Here is a 12,431-nt window from a genome sequence, read left to right as displayed (position 1 = left end):
ACATCAATCAAATACTTTATCTCTAATTAACATCTTTTGGTCAGAGTAGTAGAGTTCATATTTTGAGCGGTTCTAAAAGTGGTTTAGATTTTTGCTCATTGGCAGCGGTTCTTTGTTGTTTAAAAATGTTCAATAGTTAAATGGATGTTTTTCATAAAAAAGGATTTTCCTATTAAAGAAAAGATAACATTTGTGATTCTCTTCTTCATGGTTTTATTAATTCAACTCACTTTAAGTTGGTGTTTTCACTTAAAAAAAAAAAGTGGATATTTTATAATTTAATTAAATCAACACTTTCAATCTTTTTCCAAAATATAGCTAAATAAACACCTAATTATTACATTACTATCATGACAAACATATTTTCGCATTTATTACTAGAATAAATTACTATGTCACGTAGCAGTTTAACAATAATAATAAGTTATGTGATATAGCGATATAATTATTATTGAAAATTCAAATTTGTTGGAAAAACTCAATAAATAAATTGAATTATTTTGACTTGTTTTCTTAATTTTGTCCTACTTTCAGTTTCAAACCATCATTATTCAATTGGCATTGACTATATTTTAGACAATTTTTGCATTTAACTTAATATTTCCTTGATTAGAATCGGGATTTGTCTCATTGGAGAAGTGTCACTTTTTCAATGTCAGGTCATAAATCAATGTCAGGTCAATTCTCACCTCACCCTTCCCATTTCTCACCTACCTTATAATTAAAAAAATCTTTGTTGAATCCTTAAAGGTGTTTATTGCTCATATTTTTATATGAATTTTAATGTAAGAAACTACATGTTTCTAAACTCTTCCTGTCGGATCGACCAAACCAAGTAATCAGAAATAACGATCGCTCCAAAAACATTCCGATTCAAAGTTGACCCAACCCAACAACTGTCCCACGCTTCAAACAACACCTACCAACAAAGGTCAACTACCTCAAGACTAATGTCTGCCAGTCGAAACATAAGTTTGTCTAAGCAGGGATGAAAAGTGGAAAAAGCAACTTATAGGCCTTCTAAGTTACTTCCTATCTGCTTCTACTACAACTACAACTACAACAAAGAGATAAAGGGAGTATTTGAAAACAATCTCATCGCTCCTTTGGTCTCGGTTGGTGTAGAGCAAACTAGAGACTATAAACAGTATTCAGAAAGAAAAGGACAAGTAAAATCTCATCCTAAAATAAGTACAAAACAAAAACAATGTCACTTATAGCGCTTTCAACACCGTGGTGTACACATATTACATTATATCTTGGTGTACTGGGGGCGGGAAGCATTAAAAATTTTCCCTATTTTCACATGCCCCATTGTAAACAGAAAAGGCTAGGTAGGAAAGATCACGATCGCATTCCAAAAGAAAGAAATTACTAAATACAGATGGATACACAAAAGACTTGCTCCTTGCATCACCAATTCACCACCAAAGAATAAGATATTATACCATTCTTCAATACACTTTACAATTTGTAATCCTTTCATCTTTTAGTCTTTTATGATAGCATCTAGTGACATAAATGAAATAATGACGAACGACTATGGATTCCAGAAGCAATAGGAGAACAGCAAAGGCCTCACATTTTTTCAGGGTTAAGAACCACAACAACCCGTCTTTTTAGGCTGTTCCACAGGGACATTTTCATCTCCCTGTAGAACTACTGTCCGCCCATTACTCAAGGAAGAAGAATCGCTCTTCTTCAACTCGTGAGATTGCATAACTTTACGGCTCAAAATATTGTATATCTCTCTAACAACAGTCTGAAAAGCTGCAGCAACATTGGACGAGTCCAAAGCCGAAGTTTCAATAAAGAACAAACCTTGAGCCTCTGCTAAATCCTTTCCTTCAGAAGTTGACACCTCCCTTGCATCCTTGAGATCAGATTTGTTGCCTACAAGTATGGTAACCACATTCATATCGGAATGCGCTGCCAACAGATATCAAAACTTATCAGTTCAACTAAAAAAATTATTTGGGAAATAAATTCAAAGAACCCTGCTATATTTGGTACCAATTGCTATCATTTTCATTCAGTACCATAGCTATAGTCACTACTCACTAGAACTTTAATTAATTGAAAATCATATTTCATGTCAAGTATCAAAAAATAGACAAGAGTTAATTTTATTTACAAAATAAGCAAGAGGTTGAATTCACACAACTGAGACGTTTGAAGGCAACAAACATTCGTAACAGCTATGTAGCAATGACAAAATGACATTGACATCATGCTTTAGTTTCAAACTCATATTACGATATTGTGCTTACTGTGGAGTTCATTGAGCCATCTGCTGATGCTATCAAATGTCTGACGTCTACTGATATCATAAACCAAAAGAGCCCCAACTGCACCTCTGTAGTATGCTGATGTAACAGCTCTGAACCGTTCCTGACCAGCAGTGTCCCAAATCTGAGCTTTGATTTCTTTTCCATTTATCTCCATCTTCTGAGTTTGAAACTCTACACCTATAGTTGACTTGGAATTTGGGTAGAATTCATCTCTAGCAAATCTTGCAAGTAAATTAGACTTTCCAACAGCAGAATCGCCAACTAATACTATCTTAAAGAGATAATCCTCAGAAATTTGTTCATCCTCTGAATAAAATGCCATTTCTATACCTGAAAATGAAAAGGCATTAGAAAGAACCAATCTCACCAACTGATTACTATTGATTAGTCTGTATATTCAAGACATACCAAGAGCTCAGGACCAGAAAAAACAATGGTTCCCTAGTGAAGTGACAAGAAAACCAAAAGGCAGGTGAATACCTAAACAAAGCCTTACAAAGCAAATGAATAATCAACCACAACAATGGCAAAGCCCGAATCCTGGAAAAGCAGACAAAGGATATCATTGACAAACGATTCTTACTAAACCACCAAGCAAAGCTCCCACCAACGCAAGTGAATCAGGACTACGTATTACAAAAAACAACCAGTAAAGCATATGATATATTGCCTCTTTTTATTGACATTCACCATGTTTATGATCCCCAAATACCTCGAACATCAAAATCAATAGTAAAGCATATAATAGATGGCCTTTTGCATTTAATATACAATTCAGTATAATGGATATTCAAGACTCGATTTTCAGTACACTGGATAAGACTCGGAAACTCCTTACATTAAAGTTTGTTGTACAACAATTTATATATTCTCCACACTAAACAGCAACATCATAAAAAAAGCAATGTCACACTGCCATCACTCTAGATTCATGCATATCTTCTGGTTTTTATTTTTGCAAGTTCATACCTCAATCAAAAGCTAATAAAAATTTCCTTAAAAGAAAATATAAAAATTGAAAAACACGTATCTATATAGTATATACTCACTTTATCAGAACTAAGTATATCAGACTTCAATATAAGGTACAAATTAATATACACCATCCCCTTTTGGGGTTGTATCTTTTATGTTAAGTTAACAGGTTGTTAATTAGCTTATATAAAAAAAACTTTGCACAAATTATTTCATACTTCTATAAAGCTTACACAAACCATGCTACTCAACCAATGAGGTTAGTTAATGCATAGATAAACATCTAGCTCACTCGTGATTTGTGGGCAAAATGAGTGGGCGGGTGCGGTATGCCCTCCCCGATATGGTCGATCCAGAAAAAAAAGTGATGTTAATAATTTTTGGACCTTGAACTAGATGGAAAATGTCATTCGGAAGCAAGTCTTTTGAAATACCCATCCATTTGCAACTCTACAATACACAACCATGAGTCCATGGATCATTACATTAGTAATTAATCATTACTACATATTAATCACTATTGATAATCCTAATCTCAACATCAAATTCAAATTCAAAAACCCAATTACCCAATTCAAAAAAATCCCAAAATTAACAACCCTAATTGTGTAATTGCAAATAAAATATTAACAAGATTAATTTCAGCATCATTCCAACCTTAGAAATAAATTACTACAAATTAATTTGATTAATTTTAGCATTAAGATCAAACGACAATAAATTGCGAATAAAAAAGATAAATAACCTTAAAGAAGAAGAGAATGGTGGTGGCTGGTGCGGCAGACGGCAGTCGGCAGTGCAGCAATAGACAATGGTGGTGGCGTGGTGCCGAAAGGATACAGCAGCAGTAGGGTTTCGGGATTGGAATGAATGTCGACTGTCATTGAGGGTTTCTCTGGGAATTGGGGTATTATTGGGTGGGTAAAAACGAAAAATAAAAAAAATATCATATAAAACGCGTTTAGTGGGTTTTGAAATTGGGTCTTTGTTGTGCAAGATAAAAACTGTGATTTCAACCGACCTTATAATGTATATACCCACCAAAAATTTGCATATTCATCACCCATGACAGATAAAATTAACATTTGCACTTCTGCCTATCTAATTATGTATTCAAACTCATCCTCGTTCACAATGGTCAACTGGGTATACTCATCATGACTTCATGTATACCCCTTATACTCGGCTCACATTTACTCCATGTCTACATCATATGTGTTTCATACCAATACTAAATGAAACTAAAAGACAAAATGATACAAGAAACAAAAATGGAAATGAAAAAGGTTAATCTAGAATTCCGAAAATATGGGTACTGGGTTGAGCTTTAAAAAAATGGTTGATAGACTATTCGTATCAACAAGGTGCACCTTCTTTTCAAAAAAGACCCTTTGCTAAGAACTCCATAAATAATTATGGTTGGTGGGGAGCAATCTTAGGATTGGTGACCTCTTGGGAAGTTTTCTTGGGTGCGCATGAGTGAGGCCATAATGCGCTGAAAAGACTTGTGTTGGTATGTGGGGCTAGTCTATAGTTTCCATTGGTAGTCACTGACGGTCCGATTGTGTGTTAGAGCTACTTTGCGACCGTAGCTGATTGTGTGTTCAGTGCACTTAGCGGGGGAAAAGATCCTGAAACTAAGGTGCAACGAGGACGTTACATTCTTAAGTGGGGTGAATGTAATACCTCACGTTGAGCTTTAAAAAGGATTGATAGATTACCATCCCAATTTTTTGTGGTCATCCCAACTTTATGAATTTGTGGTCATTCAAATTTTTTCGACGGGATTAAACATACCGATTCACTTAAGTAGGGTAGAATGCGAGAAACACCCACACAAAAAGTACCAGTCTAGGGTGGTGACATTCTTTATGGCCTCGGATGAGGCATGAGAGTTTGGGTGGTGACATTCTTTATGGCCTCGGATAAGGCATGAGAGTTTGCATTCTGGTCTGGAGAACCCGAGGCGACATGTAGATATGACAAGATACTAAGCAATTAAGATTTCAAATAAAACTCAAAACTTATGAAACATAGTTATCTATATATGTCCTATTTATATATATAATATGTATATTCAACGTAAGCTGATTTTTGTGATTTTGTTCTTTAAATCCAGTTTTAAATAGGGAGGAGCAGATGACGAAGAAGATATCACTAATGACCAGGGTGTTCACTGGTCTGGCTGAAATTTTAAATATGCTAAGACCTGAGACCGGGTCGGTTATATTTGGTCCATTCCTGGTTTAACCCGGTTTCCTTCCGATCCGGTCTGGGTTTAGACTGGCTAGACCGAAAGTAATTTTTGATACCAAAAATAAATTAAGAAATTGAAGATTTTAAAATAATTTAGCAAATTAATTATCCTAAATTTAAAATATTTGATTAAAAAAATTATTTCGTGTTAGAAATAAAAAATATAAAGTACTTTTGATAAGTATATACATAAAAATCGTCCCCTTCAAAATTACTTTTATATACAGTCGGTCTAATTCGGATTTTTCCAGATTTAGACCGAACTGGACCAAAAACCCAAAATCCGGACCGAATGCAATGGGTCTGGTCCTGTTTAGGTCCGGACCACCGGTTCGATTTGATTTTGCACACCCCAACCAGTGAGCAAGCAAGGAGTAAAGGTGATGTGATTCAGTTTGTCCGTATCAGGCCTTCTGTTACTACTAAGTCGGATTAGTGATGTATTATAATTTATTTTGTATAAATGTGTTTAATAGAACTTTATTATGTTTAGTTATATATCAAATAATATATATCCGGTATTTGGCAAGAACAATGTAGTTATTTAAGTTTGTATTAACCTTGTTTATAGTTTACAATTGTAATGTTTTCCTTAATTCCTTGTAATAATATTAAGTATGACTTGCATATAATATAGAAGTAACAATCTTGTTATGAATGGTGTGACTTGAGTGCACATTTAGTGTGTTTTGCATTCATGTGTGACTCTTGGGTTTGGAATCCAATAAGTATGTTAATGTAGGTGTATTAAGTTGAGTCTTGATGATTGTGGTTTATGATGGTGATTAAGAGTATGGATTAATGAGGTAATGAAGTATGAGTTATTCATGGGAGTTATGGGACTTAATGAAGAAGTGCAAAGGTTTAATTCAAGATGCTCTACTATGCAAGTCGAGCAATACTGTCATAAGCCTTCTGAAGTGCAGCTCGACCAGCTCGCTCGACCGAGCGAGCATAGAATGGGTCGAGCAAGCATACAGAATGCAACCAGAAACTTCCTATAGCCCGCTCGACCAAACCGCTCGACCGAGCAAGCCCCTGTTTTGGTCGAGCGAATCTGATACTCCTAAGATGCTGTTTTTGACTCTTCAAGTACTTGGGGATGTTTCATTATCATTTATTCATAGTTTTAATGTACTTAATGTTACTTAGTGAGATCTCTCCTATAAATAGAGAGCTCTCATTCACACATAAATAATCATCCACAAAATACACCCCAAGCCAAACACTAGCCTATATCTCTTCTCTATTGTAATTCTTCATATTTGAGAGTTCTTTGAACTCCTTTGATAATATAAGAGATACTACACACCGGAGGACGTAGCCTAAGTTGGGTGAACCTCGTTAAGTTTTTGTATCGTTTTATTGCATTACTTTCTCCTACAAACATCGATATCATTGATAGCTTAATTTGTTTGTCACAAAACCTCATACATTAGATCTTAACATTATTGGAGTTTGAAACACATTGTTCGAACTCTAATATATCATCGTTTTCAAATCTTGATCATGAAGTAACAACCTTTACAAAGCCAACAATACCCACCTTTAAACAACCTTAAATTTATTTCAAGTTAATGTTATATACTCCACAAAGCCACAATTTTTTACAAATTTAATTATATATATATTTTTCAAGCGTATAATGTAATAAGAAATTAATATCCTTAAATTTTTATTAATATTTTTTAACAAAAATATATAAAATGGATATAAAGTAGTGCATTGTAGATATGGAGCAAATGAATATGCGGATAAGACCTTATACCCACCACCTACCCACTACCCCATAATAGGTAGTGCTTTTCATGCCCATACACACACTACACTTACCTATACCTCGCTCCATTTAGAAGAGATGCGTGCAAAATCCGTATATTTTTACTCGTCTACTATCCTAATGATAACATGTGGTTGCTATTATGCGTTTTTTAGTTTTAATTTGTAAAAGTTGAATCTTTGATTCTTCTAAAAATAAATTTTATAAATATTGATTTTTATAATTTTTAATTATTCACGATTATAGATATTTAGAATTGAAAGTATTTTAAATATAATGAAAAAAAATAAATAAGATAATTATTTGGAATTAGATAGAATATATTACAATCTCGAAATTATTAAGTTATTGAGAGCTCACAATGCATGTTGACGAAATTTAAAAGGTAAGTAATACTTCCATCGGGAAAATTTTTAAAAATGGAGTAAAGTGATATTTTATTGAAAAGTGAAAAAATATGTGGATAAATTGAAAAAGTAAGTTAAATATGTAAGAATTAAAGACGAAAATTATTGTATGAGATCGTCTTATTGTAAGACGCGTTTCATATATGAGTTAAATAGCACAACTAATACAAATTTATAAGAAAAAATCAGAATATGAACCGTAAGGCTCAAGACAAACTCAAATTAAAAAAAGAGTGTGGGTTATGGCTAAACCTGTGCGATGGATTGGATAAGGCTCGGGACAAACTCAAATTAAAAACAAAACGAGTTCAAATGGATTGGGCGCTCTTGGCCCACTCTGTCCCAGCAACCTCATCGTTTATAATTTTATTTATTCAAATGTCCATTGAAATAAGCATATCAAATTGAGTAGAATGACTTATAACTTAATTACTTGATTTTGTCAATTTTAATCAGACTATAAAGATTATAAATCTATATTTCAATTCAAGCAAAATAATTATAATAATAATAAAAGCTTGTATAGAGCCTGTTTATTTTTTTAAATAAAAGGTATGTCTCATTTATAATTCGTTCTATTTAAATCCCTTATGTTCAGGAATCAGATTCGGATCCCCAATGAGCCTTTGACCCATACAAGTATAACGATAATTAAATAAAAATAAGAAATGCAAATTTAGTGTTACATGCAGATGCACTAGAAGTATAATTTAAGGTTTTCATGCATAATTCATAATTAAGAAAGATGTGTTGCTTCATTGCTTGTAAACCAAACAAAATGTATTTTGCGTGTAACCCAAGAAAGATAGTAATAAAATAATGAAAGTAGGTTGATTTCAGAGCATCCGTGCGGCCTTTCAAAGATGGATTAGTAGTTTTTTTTTTTAATTTTTTATTTAAATTTGTAGAATATGACTTGAAAGATGGATTAGTAATCAAAGTAGTGTGAATTTCACAACATCACTCCTAATCTCATTAGTTTTAGACCCGTTTGGTACATGGTATTAGAGGGCGGTAATACTAATAACATTAAGTAATAAAAAATTTGGTTGTTTTGATGCCTTCAATGGTAATGGATGGTAATAAAATAAGGTAATGAAATTACCAAAAATGGCCATTTTTATTACCATCAAACAACCTGGTATTAGGCTGTAATGGTAATGAAGTATTACTGTGTGGTAATAAAATAAGGTAATGTTGTTTTGAGTTGAAGAAAAAAAAGGTAATGTATGTAATTATTCAAAAAAATATTATTATTAAAAAAAGAATCATTAGATAGAATAATTTAGATATAATTATGTTTTTAGATACAAATATACAATAATGAAACTAAGAGTCATTACCATTTTTTATTACTAACAACCAAATGCAATCAATGGAATATTATCCTCCATTACCATTCTTTAGTCATGCACACCAAACAAAAGAATCTTCATTACCAATTCTCATATCCATTCCTTCATTACTATTGCCATTACAACATTTCATTCCCATTACTTCATTACCATCAACCAAACGGGTCGTTAGTCCATTTCATAGAATACTTATTTTGTAAATCGTAAATAATACTCTTCTGTTACTCAATCCTTGTTATATTTTTTTCTACCCGTAATTTAATGTGTATTTTAATATTAAATATCTTTATTCTGACTAAATAAAAAATTATAAAAATTACATATAAAAAAACTAAGTTTTAAAAAGAATAAAACAAAATTTTGTATAACTATATTATTTCTTATGTATGAATCGGAATTACCGAAACAAAATCAAAGATTAATAATATTACTAATTTAACATAGTAAGCATTATGAAACGAAGGAGTAAAGTCGAAAAATAATTGAGAAAATGAATGGGACAATATAATGGTATTGGATGTTGGGAATAATATGGTAACACCAGCAAGCAAGTATCTTTGATCTCTGCTGCATTTCCAGTAGTGAGGTCAGTATTTAATATTTAGCTTCATATTACTTTAATTTTTGTTCTATTTATTATTTTATGGTATTTTATATATTTCGATTATTATACGAGAAAAAAATATAGTTATGTGAGATCTTATTTTATCGTCTTGTCGCATATTTTCATAATATTAACTTTTTATAATTTTTAATTATGTATAACTCTAGATATAAATGATCCGACAAATATATTTGATTGCGCAAAAATATATATTTGGTGGATTGGTGCAGATATTTTAAAACAGCAGAAGCCGTATTTAATGGAATTTTTGAAATTGTTGAGCGAAAAAATAAAAAAAAGTAATTAAATAAGCGAAATTTTAAACAAATCTCAAAAGTAAGCGTCCAAACCCTAAAGCTGTGCTTTGGAGCTGTTCGCAGTTACTAACTGCGAACAACATATAAGACAAACTAGCTGTTCGCAGTTGGTAACTGCGAACAGTTCAAAAAACACAAAATAACTGTTCGCAGTTAGACTGCGAACAGCAAAAAGACAAAATAGCTGTTCGCAGTTACTAACTGCGAACAAAAAAAAAAAAAAAAAAAAAAAAAAAAAAAAAAAAAAATATTTCTGTTCGCAGTTAGTAACTGCGAACAGATCCAAAGCACAACTTTGGGGTTTGAACGCTTACTTTTGAAAAAAGTTTAATTTATCGCTTATTTAATTAATTTTTTTATTTTTTCGCTCAACTTTTTCAAATTTTCTATTTAATGCCCCTCTCCTAAAATCCTAATGTGCAGTAGCCAGTAGCCCAGTAGGAGTACTGGAGTAGTAATAAAAATATATTTAATACCCAATAATGGCAATCAAATCTAATGCAAAATCCAATACCTCCATTCATAATTTCCAATCATCGTCTAACCAAATCAAATCACTCAATGGAGGCTTGGGACTTGCGCAAAACTTTTTCCGAGCATTCTTTAAAGCATTTTGTTTTATGAGTATGAGTTATCGTCTTTTATGATTACTGGCTATAGGAAGTATAGTAATTATAATAAAATAATAATTATTATCAGCATTACATCTTTACTAGGGTGTACGAGTGTCTCCTTCCATTTCGGTGCATAGCATTGTAATAGTACTTTTAACATACTTTCTCCGTTTAATTTTAGTTGCTACATTAGCATGGGCACGGGAATTAAGAAAAGTGATTGACTTATACTGTAGCTGATTGTTTACTTTATAAAGTATAGTATTTTATTATTGTTAATTGAAAAAGAAAAAGAAAAAATAAGTTGTTAGGTTACTTTATAGAGTATAGAATAGTATTTTATTATAGAGTATAGAGTATAGAGTAGGATAAAAATAGGGGTAGGTAGAACTTTAAATGATTGTTTTAAAACTAAAAACGAAAATGTAGCAAGTAATATGAAATTGCCAAAAATAGAAAATGTAGCGGATATTATAAAACGGAGGAAGTATATTATTACTCCTAACAACCTCCTCCCATACTTTAATTTCCTTACGCTAATACTTGTAGGAGATTAGGAGAATTAATTAGTGCATCTCCTGCTTAGCTTGCATTGTTTCATGCATTTACGTTGGTAATTACCAATATTATGTTTGGATAACTATTTTAAAGAGAAAAAAAGAGAGGAAAGGGAAAAGAAGGAAAGAGAAATGAAAGGGAAATAGCTTTTGTTTATATAGGAGGGAATGAAAAGGAGAAAAAAAAAAGATAGGAGTTATTTCTTCAACTCTTTTCAACTTTGGTGAGATTGAAATCTTAACAAAAAGTATCTATTAAATCTTTTTAATTTCCATCGCTCTAAATTCCTTCCCTTTCATTTTGCTATCCAAATAAGAAATTCTTTCTCCCTCTAAATCTCTCCCCTTCCTTTCCCTCCATTTCCTTCCGTCCAAACACACCCTTAGGGATCATTAATCTAGAGAATTGGGATACAATAATTAATCATTAATCATTAATCTGATGAATGATGAGGAAATTCCTTTGGAAAAGAGATGGTGAAATTAGAAAGGACATCTAGAGAATTGGGATACAATAACGCTTTCTATCGATCAAGGGGGTTTGGGAGTAGGCAATCTTAAGGCTAAAAATACAACACTGCTCGGAAAATAGCTTTGGAGATTTTCTCGCAAACCAAATTCTTTGTGGCATCGGGTCATTAGAAGCACCTCTAGAGCTCCTACCACTCGATAGGAAATACGTGGATGTTCCAGCTCCTCATATTTCATATTTTCTAGGACTATAACAACTCTCATCGAAACACAAGCCCCCTAATTTCATTTTTTCCCTGTATTTTTTCCTTAGGCATCATCCATTAGATAGAGAATTACTTGGTGGTTGATCTTAATGTTCAACCCTCCAAAAATTTGGACTCTAGAGTGTGGAATCCTGACTCATCAAAACTTTTTGATGGAAAGATTAATATGAAAAGCTAAGGTGCCTATCAAAATCACAGCTTGCATTTGGTTTAGCAAAAAGAAAATAAAGTAGTACGTAGAATCTTCAAAAAGGCCAAATAAGACTTCGACTCAAAATAGGTTAAACATGTGTATGGAGGAGAGAGAATATCAATCACATTTTTTTGCATTGCAATTTTACGCCAGACTTACGGACTAGACTTTTTTTAATTTAAAGGTGAATTATGGATTGCTCCAAAAAAAAAATAGATGACTTCTTAATACCTTCTATCGTGGTCTAGGGTATAAGGGAGACCTTTAGTCTTTATAGAGGTGTGGAATTTTGCATTCTTATGGTAGATTCTGCTAGAAAGAAACAGAACTTTTTCTGATCGGTTT

General features: G+C 32.4%; 1 protein-coding gene across 6 annotated transcripts; it reads right to left on the bottom strand.

Annotated features, from left to right (window-relative positions):
* Nucleotides 1–1,355: 1,355 nt before the first annotated feature.
* Nucleotides 1,356–4,222, bottom strand: LOC130811028 (ras-related protein RABA5a). Of its 6 annotated transcripts, XM_057677169.1 has the most exons (5): nucleotides 4,012–4,222; nucleotides 3,653–3,716; nucleotides 2,700–2,831; nucleotides 2,271–2,621; nucleotides 1,356–1,929 (listed from the first exon to the last, which is right to left on the bottom strand). In XM_057677169.1, the coding sequence occupies exons 4-5, from the start codon at nucleotides 2,611–2,613 to the stop codon at nucleotides 1,595–1,597; spliced, it is 678 nt and encodes a 225-aa protein (XP_057533152.1). In that variant the 5' UTR covers nucleotides 2,614–2,621; nucleotides 2,700–2,831; nucleotides 3,653–3,716; nucleotides 4,012–4,222; the 3' UTR covers nucleotides 1,356–1,594. The 6 variants fall into 6 exon arrangements, with proteins under 6 accessions (XP_057533152.1, XP_057533150.1, XP_057533148.1 ...); XM_057677167.1 differs by lacking the exon at nucleotides 3,653–3,716; XM_057677165.1 differs by lacking the exon at nucleotides 2,700–2,831 and having other exon boundaries at nucleotides 4,012–4,221.
* Between the last annotated feature and the right edge of the window lie 8,209 nt (nucleotides 4,223–12,431).

Source organism: Amaranthus tricolor, chromosome 4, assembly GCF_026212465.1.
Source record: "Amaranthus tricolor cultivar Red isolate AtriRed21 chromosome 4, ASM2621246v1, whole genome shotgun sequence".
In the NCBI taxonomy this organism is placed as follows: domain Eukaryota; kingdom Viridiplantae; phylum Streptophyta; class Magnoliopsida; order Caryophyllales; family Amaranthaceae; genus Amaranthus; species Amaranthus tricolor.
The sequence above is the reverse complement of the archived record's forward strand: the minus strand, read 5'-3'. Positions and strand labels throughout refer to the sequence as shown.